Source organism: Rhinoraja longicauda, chromosome 6 (genome assembly GCF_053455715.1).
Source record: "Rhinoraja longicauda isolate Sanriku21f chromosome 6, sRhiLon1.1, whole genome shotgun sequence".
Lineage (NCBI taxonomy): Eukaryota > Metazoa > Chordata > Chondrichthyes > Rajiformes > Arhynchobatidae > Rhinoraja > Rhinoraja longicauda.
The window spans coordinates 1467897-1483469 of NC_135958.1; the positions used below are offsets into that span (position 1 = coordinate 1467897).

Below are 15573 nucleotides of genomic sequence, written 5' to 3' on the forward strand. Positions count from 1 at the left end.
ATTTGTCAAAACAAAGTACATGCACGGGCAAACTCGTATGTTTTCCAAGTCAGTAATAGAAATATTAAAAAGTAAACTGAATTGAAACAATTTCTTGATAAAGAAAATTATTTTCTTCGAAGCTTAGAGATTCAGCAAATATTCTACAAACCACCACATGTGCACAGGTGAAGGTATCCTGACTGGTTGCACCATTGACTGGTACAGTCATTCCCATGCATGGGAATGCAGAGAGCCTGCAGAGAGCAGTGGACTCAGCTTGGTCGATCATGGGCACACCCACCCCACCATTAAAAGCATTTTCACAAGGCGCTGTCTCAAAAAGCGTATCTATCATCAAGGATCCTAACCATCTGGACCACGTTTTCTTCTCACTACTGCCATCAGCCAGGAAGTACAGAAGCCTGAAGTCCCACAACACCAGGCGCAGCAACAGCTGCTTTCCTCCAAATATCAGATTTTTGTACCAACCTGCACAACCCTCATCCTACCTCTGCAACAACACTGTAGACCATCTCTTGCACTACCATGGACTTGTTTTTTAATCGTGTATTTTTAGCAGTAATGTCGGGTTTTTTTTGCTCACTTTATTTTCACTGACTTGTAGAATTGATGTGTAATTTGTGTATAATTTGGTTTCTGGAAGATCTGTAGGTGGATTAAGTGTGAAAGCTTTTATTTATACTAAAAGCGTTCACAATTTAGCTCTGTATGTATCATCTGGGTGTCAGAAGATCAGGTTAAGAACATATACCAAAATCTTAACAAGAAATCTATCAAAGCTTCATTCTGACACCTCTGTTGTGCAAAAGTATGCTTGTCTGCCAAAACTACAACACCTAAAAATACACTGAACCAACGCCATCTTCCTGTGGATCAGCTATGAAATGACTGTCATCTAAATGCTACAAGGATATATCTGAAAACAAATTCCTTCTGATAAGGGAATAGGATGGTATTAGAGCCATAGAGTTATACAATACAGAAACAGGCCCTTCAGCCTAACTCGTACATGCCTACAAGAAGTCATTAGCCCCATTTACCCTGTTTGGTCCATATCCCTCCAAACCTATACTCCTGTCCAAAAATCGTTTAAATATTATTGTACTTGCCTTAACTACCTAATCCGGTGGCTCATTCCATATATTCACCATCCTCTGGGAAAAATGTTGCTCCTCAGGTTCCTTTTAAATCTTTCCCCTCTCCCCTTCTTCACACACTATCTACCCGTGACACTGCCTTCAGGAAACTATGTACTTGTGTTCCTATATCCCTCTCCTCTACAACAATCCCCAGGCCCCTACTGTTTACTGTAAAGGTCCTGCCCTGATTTGACTTGCCAAATGCAACACCTCACATTTACCTGAACTGAACTCCATTAACCATTCTTTGGTCCACTTGCCCCTGGTTATCAAGATCCTGCTGTAATTCTTCATAACCATCTTCATCATCTACAAATCCACCTATTTTACCATTATCTGCAAATTTACATCTTACTTTGTACATTTTCATCCAAACCATTGATATAAATGATAAACAGCAATGGACCGCGCAATGGGAGCGGCTGCGACTCGTCTCCGAAGGCTCCGGCGCGGGCCGCCTGGACGTCGGAAGCCCGCAGGCCTCTGGGTGGGGGCCGACATCGGGAGCTCCGGTAGCGGCAGCGACAGCGTCTTCGCCCGCCCCGGATTGCGGGGCTTGGGTCGGCCCGCCACAGACCTTTCACCGTCCGGCGCGGCTTGAAATAGGCCGCGGGATTTTCTCCGCCCGGTGGGGGCTTCAATGTCGGGAGCCACGACTGCCCCTACGTGGCAACTACAACAGCCTGACCACGGGAGAAGAAGGCAGGGAAGAGAAAAATACATTCTGACCTTCCATCACAGTGAGGAGGGGACTGGAGGAGACTCACTGTGATGGATGTTTCTTTTGTTTGGTGTTAGTTTATGATTGTATGTGTTATTGCATTTTTATTGATTATTCTTATTGGTCTTATTGTTGAACTGCGGGTAATGTTTCATTTCACTACACATTTATGTGTATGCGACAAATAAACGACTATTGACAGATCACTGAGGCACACCACTAGTCACAGGCCTCCAATCCGAAAAAACAAACTCCACCATTATTATCTACCTCCTACAACGAGGCCTATTTGCACCCAGTTAGGTAGCTCTCCCTGATTTCCATGTATTTTGGTAATATTAGGATAGATGGATATAAATTTGCTTAATCCTCTTGCAATGCTTAGTTCTAACTAATTGATCTAGCTGCTGTTGCCCAGAACCCACCATTCCTCTACACAAATTCTCTTTCATTACTGTCAACTTTGAGGAGGCTGGTGCCTAAGACTGTTTAGTGTTCAGTTTTTCCATGATCACATAGCACCCAAAGCAAAGGCCTCTCAATCTTTATAAATTGGCAAAAGACCATATTGTTCACATCTGAAACTCACGGGCACAAGAGGCTATCGTCTCCATGACTCACTTGGCAGCAATCTGCATCTAGATTAAATTTCACTCAAGCATGGCAACAACATAATCCAGTATGGAATTTCAATACTTTACTTGAGAGAGTATTAAAAACTGTGGCACTAATTAAAGAAAAAAGTTTCACTCAGCCAAAATCAACGAAATAGAACACCATGTTTGGAAGATTTTTGCCATCTACAATGTCAGCTCTGCGTATACGAAAACTGTCTCCATTTTAAATATTGTATAAAAACAACATACTTTTCCACATATTGAAAACACAAGCTCAAATATGCAACGATGCCATTTTTAAATAATTATACTCGAGAAGCTTTTCATGTATGAACTCTCAACACATTATATGTATGGATAGTTTAGTTTTTATATAGATGAGGTATATGAGAATAATAAATTTATCAGCAGGTCAAGGCAAAGACATTATTTGCACAGGAAAAGTTCATATGACTTGACAACTTCAATACATTCTCCATAATTCCACGCAATACATTCTCTACAACTCCACAACCATGGAACTACATTTGAAACACAATTGCCTTTGCTGGTAAATACAGCACCAAAATCCCAGAAATAACAACAAGGAACTTGATGTTCACTCTGCCTTTATTTCATGAAAATGGAGATGGAAAGGTTGTAAGCAAGTAGGAAAGCTAGACACAAAATGCTGGAGTAACTCAGCGGGACAGATAGCATCTCTGGAGAGAAGGAATGGGTGCTGTTTTGGGACGAGACCCTTCTTCAGACTGGTCAAGTAAGTAACTGAGCAAGTAGGAAATAAAGGATCAGGTTTTCACAAAAAAAGTTGGGGGATGAAGATTCAAGAAAAAACGACTTTAGTTCCCCTGAAGTATAAAAAGGTTGCCCAAATACTGAATATAGAAATATTTGGACCAGACCATTATATATATACAATATTTACTTAGCATCAGTTTTAAACAATGCAGTTTTCATTGGACCAATACTGTAAAAACTCCAAGATCCTACGTCTGACTCACTGTAACAAATGTGATCACTCTAGCACCTGAAGAATGCTTAGTGCTCTGGTGGCAGGGCTATTGAAAGAACCAGATGCCAGGGGAAGCATAATACTGGATCATCCATCTTGGAGACAAATCTTGATATGGTTATGAGGCAAAAGTAGGAAAATGGAGCCGTGGCCAAGATAAGACGAGCCAAGATTTTAATTATGACTAGCATAGCAAAGATTTTACGGGAGAGTTCAATTAATAGATTAGCTGAAACATCAACAAAATGACAAAAAAGGTACTGGCATTATATGAAGTGTGATAATTGTATTAAGAAAGAATTCACCCTCTTATTTGCCCCGAAAATGAGGCAAAGTTACCATTATAGTTCAGGAAGTTTTTCCAACATTCAGCACTTGAAATGAGAAAACTTGCATCGAAGGGGGTTAAACAAACAAAAATAAATCATGCAGTATTGTATATGCACACAACTACAGTACGTACTAGTGGTTTAAAGGATTTTAAAAATCCAACCATAACATTGGAGATATATTTGTGTTGAATCGATTCCATTCCCTTTGTAACACAAAGTTCACTACTCCAAAAATAATTTGATGAATAATCACAGATAAGTTAGCGAGTTATGGAAAAGGACAGACTAATTATTACATGTCAATAAACTTAATCTTTCTATTGATCAGTTATTCTTTTATGTCCCAGACATTAAACTTGATCTCAGCCTTTCTCAATTTTATTTGAACTTGCAAAGCAATGCCTGAAATGGTAAAATGTCCCACGGAGCCTTGACAAAAACGTCAACAAAGTCTGACATTGAGCCGCTCCTAAAGGAGCGCGAAAGTGAAACAGAGGTTTAGAGAGGAAATTCCAACGGTTAAAATCTGGGCAGTTAAAGGAGAGTTGCCAATCGTGAAATAATTAAAATCAGGAACTGTAATAGCCATCATTGGTCCTGAACTGTACAAGTAATCTGGGTACGACCGTTGCAAAACAATCAGGGACTTCAAAAGACAATTCCTGTGCAACCTATAATCCAAGAATAACCACACAGACACCTGTAAATTGTGGCATGAGTGGAATGCTCTAACAGGATAGAAGCCAAGTTGGGCAGAATTGCTGGCAACAACACATCACTCCCCAGCGAGCTCAATGCAATCCGTGCTTGTTTTGAATAGAAAGTTAGCTCACTATGGCAGCCTTGAGGGCACCTGTACCCACAGTCACTGCGGATGTTAGATCTGCCAACCTGAGTGAATGGAGTCCCTGGCCGTGCTGTCTGAATTACATGGACCAGTTGTCAGGACATTTGCAGACATCTTTAACCTCTCTCTACTCCACTCTGAGATTCCCAAATTCCTTAAAACAACCACAATCATTCCCACTGCCAAATAAAAACCAAGGTAGCATGCCTTAATGACAACATTCTCTGATATCCACCATCGTGAAGTATGTCGAGAGGCTGGTCATGGTGCCTTCCTCAATACCATGATCCAGTGCAATTCACTTACCGCCGCAACAGGTCTACAGCAGACACCACTTCCTGGTTCTGCATTCATCCCTGGAACATCTGAATAACACGGATTCCTCCAACGGACTCCTATTTATTAATTATACCACCGCCTTCACCACCATAATTCCAACCAAAGTCCTAGACCCTTGTCTTACAACCCCCCTCTTCAACTGGATTCTTGGTGTTTTGGTCCATAGACTGCAACGCCTCTCTTAGAAGGCAAAAGAGGAGTTCAGCATGTCCCCAACATCCCTCACCAACTTGCACCATGGAAAGCATTTTATCAGGATGCATCACAGCCTGGTTTGGGAACACCCAAGACCGCAAGAAATTGCAGTGTTGTGGACATAGCTTAGACGATCACGCAAACCAACTCCCCTTCCATCGAAGGTAGACACAAAATGCTGGAGTAACTCAGCGGGACAAGCAGCATCTCTGGAGAGAAGGAATGGGTGACATTTCGGGTCGAGACCCTTCTTCAGACCCCCTTCCATCGACTCCATCTACACGTTACGCTGCCTTAGCAAGGCCACCAGCAGAATTAAGGACCAGTCTCACCCCGTACAATTACAAATGAGTGTCAGCTTATAAATTGAAAAGAAAAAATCAAGAAAATGCAAGATGCTTGAAATAGTACATGAAAAAAGAAAATCCTGGAAACCCACAGCAAGTTAGGCAGAATCTGTGGAAGGTGAAACAGAGAATGTTGCGAGATGAAGACCCTTCGTCAGAACTCAAGAGAGAAAACTAGTCAGTTTTAATCTACAGGGAGGGTAGGGAATGAATGGAAAGGACGAAGAAAACATCTTTGATAGGGTGAGGACAGGACTGCTGTGGAGATATGCAAAACAATATGCAGATTGATGGACAAGGTCATTCAATCCATAGATTTATGAAAAAAGGGCGAGGGAGAGCATAAAGGAACACAAAAGCCAAGATCTAGTGACAATTTTGGGTGGCCAATGAATTCACGAATCCACATGTTTTTTTGAGTATGCAAGGATGGACACAAAATGGCGGCGCTGCCCTAGCAGCTGCGGCTCACCTGCGGTCCATTTGTCTTTGTGTTTTTGTTGTTTTTTTGTCTTAATTGTAGTTGTGATGTGGTGTTTTTGTGTTTGTGTATTGTGTGTGTATGTGGGGGGGAGGGGGGGAACTGTAACATTGTAAATAGGTGTCCCTTCCGAACGGAGACCCGACCTTTGTTTTCTGGGCCGTGTCTCCGTTCCTGCTGCGGCCTACCATCGGCCCAACTCCTGGAGCTGTCGGCCTCCAGGGCTCCGGTTCGCAGAGCCCGCGGATCGGACTTACCATCACCGGAGCCGGCCGTCTTCGGAGGCTGCGGGAGCGGCTGCGACTCGCCTTAGGCTCGGGCATCGTGGATGCCGACATCAGGAGCTCCGGCAGCGGCAGCGGGTTCGCCCGCCCCGGATCGCGGGGCTTGGGTCGAGGACATTTCACCGTCCGGCGCGGCCTAAGATATGCCGCGGGATATTTCTCTGCTGGGCGGGGGCTTCAATGTCGGGAGCCACGACCGCCCCGACGTGCAGCAACAGTGGCAGCAGCAGCGTGTTCGCCCGCCCCGGATCGGACTTATCATCGGCGGAGCCGGCCGTCTTCGGAGGCTGCGGGAGCGGCTGCGACTCGCCTTGGGCTTGGCCCGCTGTGGACCGTCCGGTGCGGCCTGCAACCACAACAACCTGACTGCGGGCGAGGACAGCAGGAGAAGGGAAAGACATTGTGGCCTTCCATCACAGTGAGGAGAGGACTGGAGGAGACTCACTGTGATGGATGTTTCTTTGATGGATGTTTCTTTTTTTTGTGTGTTTTTGGGGTTGGGTAATTTGAATGCCTATTTAATGCTTTTATTGTTGGACTGTGTTTTTGGGGGTTTTGGGGTTGTGTAATTTGAATGCCTATTTAATGCTTTTATTGTTGGACTGTGTTTTTTTTTTTTTTTGGGGTTGTGTAATTTTAATGCTTATTTAATGCTTTTATTGTTGGACTGTGGGTGACTGAATTTCGTCCAATATTGGATGACAAATAAAGCTATCTTGAATCTTGAATCTTGAATCTTGAAACCAAGCACCTGGGAGAAACCTATATAGCCACAGAGAAATGCAAACACTACAAAGATAACACCAGTCAGGTTTGAACCCAGGACTAAGCTATGTGGCATCAGCTTTACCAGCTACACTACTGTGCTACCCAAAGTTAATAGTTTTAAATTATTTTTGAACCCCATACTAAACTCCATCTTTCCAGGCACAAAGGAAGATAGATTGCAGTTAGTTAACATTCTAACCTGGGGCTCTTGCTCAAAGCAGGTGTTAATAGATTCAGAAATACTTGGTGGTGAAATGGTACCATAACCCCCCCCACCCCACCCCACCCCTCCCGTCTTACTGTTCAAATTCACTGCAGCTTTTTCTTTTCTGCTTCTCAATTTTCCACGTAATGTTTAAATAATTCTCTAGTTCCCAATCAAAATTGTGTCATGAGCAATTTGGCTTGGATAATGCATTGGCAGCCCACTCAGAGAGTTGTAAATCTGTGGAATTCTCTGCCTCAGAAGGCAGTGGAGGCCAATTCTCCGGATGCTTTCAAGAGAGTTAGATAGAGCTCTCAATGATAGCGGAGTCACAGGGTATGGGGAGAGGGCAGGAACGGGGTACTGATTGTGAACGATCAGCCACGATCACATTGCTGGCTCGAGGGGCCGATGGCCTACTTCGATGATGGGTATGCACAATATAACATTAGAAATAATTATAGATTTTTACTTCCTAATCACCTCTGAAAAATGATCTTGCATTAACATAATTACAAAAATAGGTCAGAATGGAGGAATATAGATACCCACATATCTTGTTCATAATCCTTTAGTCAAAAACTCCATTAGTACCAATTTGAGATAAAGATTGGTTTAATGACTTTCACACAATTCATTCAACCAAATCCAAAATTAAATGAAAATTCTTCCTAATGTTATTTTTCTCCTTTCATGCAGTATGAATTAGACAAAGAGAAGAAATCTGCTTATATATCTGTTCCCATAACGTAGGTTGAAGATGACAAGATCTTTCCCAATGGGTTATTTAACATGGCATGCTAAATTACTGAAAAATAGCACGACATTTACAATACAATAAACGAGAAAACAAATCCATTCACAATATCAAAAACATAATTACACCAGTGTGAAAAAATTGTTTAGAATTTACAGTGTGATGAAACTAATGAACTGAACTTTTTAGTAACAGGATATACGTACAAGTTAGACACAAAATGCTGGAGTAACTCAGCGGGTCAGGCCGCATCTCGGGAGAGAAGGAATGGGTGACGTTTCGGGTCGAGATCCTTTTTCAGACTGAAGAAGGGTCTCGACCCGAAACATCACCCATTCATTCTCATCCGAGATGCTGCCTGACCCGCTGAGTTACTCCAGCATTTTGCGTCTACCTTTGATTCCAATGTTGGGGGAGTCCAGAACAAGGGGCCACAGTTTAAGAATAAGGGGTAGGCCATTTAGAACGGAGATGAGGAAGAACTTTTTCAGTCAGAGAGTGGTGAAGGTGTGGAATTCTCTGCCTCAGAAGGCAGTGGAGGCCAGTTCGTTGGATGCTTTCAAGAGAGAGCTGGATAGAGCTCTTAAGGATAGCGGAGTGAGGGGGTATGGGGAGAAGGCAGGAACGTGGTACTGATTGAGAGTGATCAGCCATGATCGCATTGAATGGCGGTGCTGGCTCGAAGGGCTGAATGGCCTACTCCTGCACCTATTGTCTATTGTCTATTGTCTATCTGCAGTTTTTTTCCTACACAATGAACAAACGTTAGTGGATATCTATAATTCGCCCGACAAACAGAATTATCTACCTACTATTCGGGGGACACAAAACTATTCTGATATTCAACCAAAGCTACACTCATCAATGAATGGTGAAAGATCCGAGTGATTCATGGCAAATACCAAAACAGGTTTCCTGAAAAAACAGCTAATTACATCTTTTGCTTTTATATATTAGCTGTATTGATTACATTATTTTTCTGATATACATGAGTTGAAGAGAACAAGATGCTTAAAGGAAATTCCTTTAAGAACTATTGCACTAATCTCTGAGGCATGCATTGTACTTGGATACAAATAGTCTATTGACTTTAGTATTAAAAGAGCTGAATGTGATACACCGTCCCAACCAAGTCGTGCACCCAACATTCTTGGCATTTTCATCAAAACAATGAAGTGGTGGAGGTTATTGAAAAAACAGTGGTTAGAATACCACATTCTACTAACTATGCCCAACACAGATTTAAGCAATTTGTTTTTTTGTCATAACATGGCCTAAAATTGAATAGCAGGTAATAGATTCATTGTGGAGTTGGTGGGGAGCTTGGTTTTTAAACTCTTTCTCCTAAAGGCCAAAAGAATATTAAAAGATTTCACAGATGAGAGATCTTAGAAATAAGAAATTATATCACATATAGTAATAACATAACTGGAGGTCTTGTTGCTATTAAAAAAAGAAATGCTGAACACAGAGGCTAACCACCCTCCACACTCAAAGCTGCCAACACAAGGATCATAAAATGTTGAGAATAGAAGAAAATTTCTCCCACGGAATGAAGGACAGCCTTCAGTGGATGATGTGATTGATCACACAGAAGTCTTCAATGTACAATTTATTACTCTCATAGTTTGGCACCAATGACAATAGGAACGTTCAGGCTGCTTCATGGAAACGTAGTCAGATTTGGCCAATTGGGCAACTGGACATAAAACTTGGAGGTGCAACATGAGAAGGAAATGGAGTTTGAAGATGAATCACATGGACAATAGACAATAGGTGCAGGAGTAGGCCATTCGGCCCTTCGAGCCAGCACCACCATTCAATGTGATCATGGCTGATCATTCTCAATCAGTACCCCGTTCCTGCCTTTTCCCCATACCCCCTGACTGCGCTATCCTTAAGAGCTCGATCTCGCTCTCTCTTGAATGCATTCAGAGAATTGGCCTCCTCTGCCTTCTGAGGCAGAGAATTCCTCTGAGGCAGACAACATTCAGCCTTGGACCACGTTAACAACACGAACACTAACAACATTTAAAATACATTTGGAGAGCTACATGGATAGCAAAACATTATAGGGATAAGGGGCCAAATGCGGACAGGTGGGACTAGTGTGGAGCATCTTGGTTGGCATAGACAAGTTTCCATGTTGTGTGACTATGAGTACAGCTTAACCTTCAACACCATAATAACAAATAATCTCCTCCCTAAATCCGACACTTTTGCCTTGGGGCTTCCAAATGCAAAGGGCTACTGGATAATAGGCCGGCTGATCTTGGTTAATTAGAATTGGTCATAAAATTTCCTCCACACTAACCCTCAACACTGGTGCTCCTCAGGGTCGTGTGCTCAGTTCACTGCTCCAACCCCTGTACACCCATGACTTCATGAACCAATACATCAAGCTGGATCAACAATGAAAGGGAGCACGAAATGACATTGGGAACATGGTGTTAGGATAACAATCTTGACCTTAACACCAGCACAAAAAAAGTGTTGATTGTCGATCTAAGGATTCCAGGGATGAGGCTGACCACAACATTGCACTCATTGACAAAGCTGTTGTCAACGGCTTCAAGTTCCTTCACACGGGTGCAGTAATCAAGAAATCACATCAGAATCTTTACTTTTTTTAGACATCCAAGATGATTTGGCATGTCCACAAGGATTCTCTTGAACTTCTAAAGATAAGTTACGCAAAGTATTGTTACGTGATGCACCACAGCCTGATATAGCAATTGCTCTGCTTGACTGCCTGAACCTGCACTGCTTCAGACTGCACCACAATCTTTGCAACATTCTGCTGATTTTCCATTTCTCACTGTATTTATTATTGGACCCATCATAATCATGTATACTGTGTAAAGAAAGAACTGCAGATACTGGTTTAAATCAAAGATAGACACAAAATGCTGGAGTAACTCAGTGGGACAGGCAGCATCTCTGGAGAGAAGGAATGGATGCCGTTTCAGGTTTAGACCCTTCTTCAGACTGATGTCAGGGGAGTGCGCAGTACAGAGATAAATTGTAGTCGGGGACAGTAAGACTGGTAGGAGAACTGGGAAGAGGGATGAAGAGAGAGAGAGAGAGATAGCAAGGGCTATTTGAAGTTAGAGTCAATGTTAATACCACTGGGCTGTAAGCTAACCAAACAAAATATGAGGTGCTGTTCCTCCAATTTGTGCTGGGCCTCACTCTGACAATGGAGGAGGCCCAGGACAGAAAGGCCAGTGTGGGAATGGGAGGGGGAGTTAAAGCGTTGAGCAACCGGGAGATCAGGTAGGTTTAGGCAGACTGAGCGGAGGTGTTCAGCGAAACGATCGCCGTGTCTGTGCTTGGTCTCGCCGATATACAGGAGTCCACATCTGGAACAGCAGATACAGTACATGGGTGGGAAGGGACGAGTTGACCAGGGAGTTGCGGAGGGAATGGTCTCTGCGGAAACTGGGAAAATGCGGCCAGTAATGGGATCCCGTTGGAGGTGACGAAAATGTCGGAGGATTACATACTGTGTGCGACGGCTGATGGGGCGGAAGGTGAGGACAAGGGGGACTCTGTCGTTACGAATGGCGGGAGGGGGAGCAAGAGAGGAGCTGCGGGATATCGAGGAGACCCTAGTGAGAGCCTCATCTATAATGGAAGAGGGGAACCCCCGTTCCCTAAAGAATGAGAACATCCCCGATGACCCGGTATGAAACACCTCATCCGGGGCGCAGATGCGGCGTAGAAGGAGGAATTGACTCTCCGTAGAGGGGATAGACTTTACAGGAAACAGGGTAGGAAAAGTGTAGTTTAGATAGCTAAGGAAGTTAATGGGCTTGTAATAGATGACAGTCAATAGTCTGCCTCCTGTGATGGAGATGGTCATGTATATTGTGTACTCTATGAGCTTCATGCAAACAAGGAATTTCATTGGACCTTAGTGTATATAACAATAAACTAATCTGAATATGAAATGGGTTTGTCACATTGCTTTTTATAAACACGGGGGTTGGTGGGTGAGAAGATTATCAGTGAATAGTCAAGAAACTTATCTGAGTGTATCAGGGATTAAACCTTGATAACACCGAGATGATACGTGTCAGGGAACAAGGATGGAGCAGAAAGCAAGCTACTCTGACACGATGGGGTGCAGGTGTGGAATTTGAGGATCTAAATGGTGGGAATGGGGAAGGGAAACAGCGACTAGCTTTTGGAAATAACTAAACAAATTGTTTGGAACTTGTTGCCAAAAATAAACAAGTTCTTCAAATCTGTTACAGAAAAAGGTATACTGGTGTCCAGTGTTACGGAAAAATAATTTAAGATAAAATAGAAAACAGATTTCACAGAACACAGCAAGTACAAGTGGAGCTATGTTAAGACAAGGCTTCTTAGATATGGACTACTATGGATTACTTACCAGCTAAATTGATTTGTCTATCCTAGAGTGGAAAAAATAAGTACAGTATAGGAGGAGAATTGAGGATAGCAGTATGGGTTTTGATTTGGACAGGGTCAATGAAAGCCTCGATCAGAGCTTTTGAATATTTTTAAGTATTTGCAAATTATCAGGTTAGATTGCTTCATTTTAAAGCACAACTCAATCCAACAAATAGAAAGTGACATCACAAATATTTTACATATGGAATTCACATTGCTGTAACCTCATTTGCTTCCATACACTGGAATTAATCAAAGAAATGCTCATGTAACCGCACATCCAAATAATGTAATTGTTTAATTCCAGAAATTGTTCATGCAAAATGACTTTAACTTTAATCACTCACCTCTCCGGAGTAACTATATTTTCCCTTCAGTATTTGCCTGTATAATCGAGCACGATTATCATCTTCAAAGGGCATGGTTCCACTTAATAAAATATAAGAAACTACACCCAATGCCCACATGTCAACAGAATTTGTGTAAGGCTTCCTCCCAAGGATTTCAGGAGCAATATATTCTGGGGTGCCACAGGTCGTTTTCATGAGACAGTCATCACCTTTCTTTCGAGTGCTTGCTAATCCAAAATCTGTGATCATAATTTTAGAATCAGCACCTGGATGATAATACAGCAAGTTCTCAGGTTTCAGGTCTCTATGTGTGATGCCTAGGATGTGCAAATATTTAACGCCATCAAGAACCATTTGCAATACTTTTGTGGCATCACGTTCAGTAAAGGAACCTTTGGCTATGATCCTGTCAAAGAGTTCACCTCCAGTAGCAAGCTCCATTACCATATACACTCGCTCTTGAGTCTCAAATACTTCAATAAGTTGTATAACATTTGTGTGCCTCACTCTCCGGAGGACATTGAGCTCAGACTCACAGACTTCCCTGCCTTCCTTATACTTTGTCTCAATCAGTTTTATTGCATAAGGCTGTTTGGTGCTTTTGTGCTCCACTCTGACAACCCGACTGAAACTTCCTCTCCCAATCAAGGCCTTGATGTCATACTTTGCAGTCACTCTGGGGTCAAATTTGGCACGATATTTTGCCACTTTATTCCTCCGAGGATCATTTTGCTGCTCCCAATGCCCACTCTGTTGGTGGGCATTAGTCTGATGAGGTGGAGGTGCATCATTCTTGTTCCGATTCTTGACGGTATTGTCTTTAATAAAGTGCTTGTATTTATCTCCATTTTGGCCAGTGTATGGCTCCACAGTTTTGACGACATCCAAATGGAAGTTCTTAGTTGGCTCGGGAAGCACTTTGCTTATCCCGCAGCCCATTGCTGTTTACTGAGCCAGGAAATCATTTCATCTCTTCATTCTCATCCGGCTCCTTGTCTACTTGCAACTTGACCCTTCCACTGCAACAAAACAGCATACAAGTTACAAACCTTCAAATAATGTACGTGTAAATGAATTCTCTGAAGAATACAAACTTCTTCCCGGCGAACTTTACAAATAAATGGATTTCATAAAATGACTGCCCTTAAATAATGTATCCAGAGCATAAAACATCAAGCTTAGAAAAGTGCAACACAGAAACAAATACTACGGCTCACAATGTCTGTGCTGAACATGATGCCAAGATAAACTAACCTCATCTGCCTACACATAAACCTCGTCTCCCTCCATTCCCTGCATATCCATGTGTCTACCTAAAAGCCTCCTAAATGCCACTACGATATCAGCCTTCACTCCCCTCCCCTTTCCCTTCCTACCACATTCCTACGCTCTATATTTAAAAAAACTTGTCCCACATAACAGCTTTAAACTACACCCCCCTCACCTTAAAATTGTGCCCTCTAGTCTTTGACATTTCCACCCTGGGAAAATGGTTCTATCTGTCTACCCTATCTTGGCCTCTCATAATTTTATATAGACCTATTAGTTTTCCCTTCGCCTCAATGCTCCAGAGAAAACAATTCCAACCTTGCCCAACCTCGTTTTATAACTAATACCCTCTAATCCAGGCAGCTTTTTAGTAAACCTCTACTGCAATCTCAATACTAGAGGGCATAGCTTTAAGGTGAGAAGGGCAAAGTTTAAAGATATGCAGGGGCATGTTTTTTTTTCCAGAGGGTGGAAGGTGGCTGGAACACAATGCCAGGGTGCTAGCAGAGGCAATTACAATAGTGACATTTAAGAGACTTCGGCACATGGATATGCAGGGGATATGGGAATATATCACTTATGTGCAGGCCGGTAAGTGAACGTCATGGCATCATGTTTGGCTGGCAGACACTGTGGGCCGAAGGGCCTGATCCTGTGTTGTACTATTCCATACACCCTCTTCAAAGCCTCCTCATCCTTCCTGGTAATGGTGCGACCAGAACTGCACACAAAGCTCCAAATGCGGCCTAACCAACGTCTTATAGAGGGGATAGTCAGACCCAAAATGCTGGAGTAAGTCAGTGCAGTGGGACAGGCAGCATCTCTGGATAGAAGACACCGATCAAAAAGTTCTCATTCCCAGCCGAGTGTAGAGGGTTGAAGAGCCGGACACTCGCCCTGTGAAGCCTCTCCCTGCACCAGCTGCCCACTGGCTGCCAGCCCCGCACAGGCCGGGCCTCTCACAAACCCGAGCCCGAGGCCGAACAGACCCCCTCCCTCCCCTCGCCCAGCCACACAACTCCAGCGCAGGCCCCGGCCCACCTGGCAACCGCGGCCAGCCGCTGTCCGTTGTCCGTGCTGCGGTCACCGGCAGCGCCGGGCGCGACATCCCAGACCCGGAGCCGCGGCTTCGGCGACGCTCATCGATCGCCCTCCCGCAGCGCGGCCGTCGCGAACTTTCCCTGAACTCGCCGCTGCGCGCGCTCCCGCTACCGCTCCCCGTGCGCGCGCGCTCCCGCTACCGCTCCCCGTGCGCGCGCGCTCCCGCTACCGCTCCCCGTGCGCGCGCGCTCCCACTCGCGCGTCACTACCTGCCAAAGATACTAGAGGAACAAGATGGACCACTCCTTTGAAATCGCGCGCACTGAAGTGCAGTACGCAAAGCAAAGGCGCCATTTTAGTAAGCAAAACCCGCCGTCCGCTATGGCAGCCTCTCGCAGTTGTTGTGGGTGAACAGTGTGTGTGATGATACCATTAAAATGCAGAATA

At 43.7% G+C, this 15573-nt stretch overlaps 1 protein-coding gene across 1 annotated transcript in view; it reads right to left on the reverse strand.

Moving 5' to 3' along the window:
- Positions 1-15263, reverse strand: part of pskh1 (protein serine kinase H1) — a 34329-nt gene extending 19066 nt beyond the window's left edge. The window contains exons 1-2 of the mRNA XM_078400323.1: positions 15127-15263; positions 12814-13835 (exon numbers count right to left, since the gene is read on the reverse strand). Of these exons, the coding sequence (XP_078256449.1) occupies positions 12814-13755 (942 nt within the window). The 5' untranslated portion in view covers positions 13756-13835; positions 15127-15263. The remainder of the gene's footprint in view (positions 1-12813; positions 13836-15126) is intronic.
- Between the last annotated feature and the right edge of the window lie 310 nt (positions 15264-15573).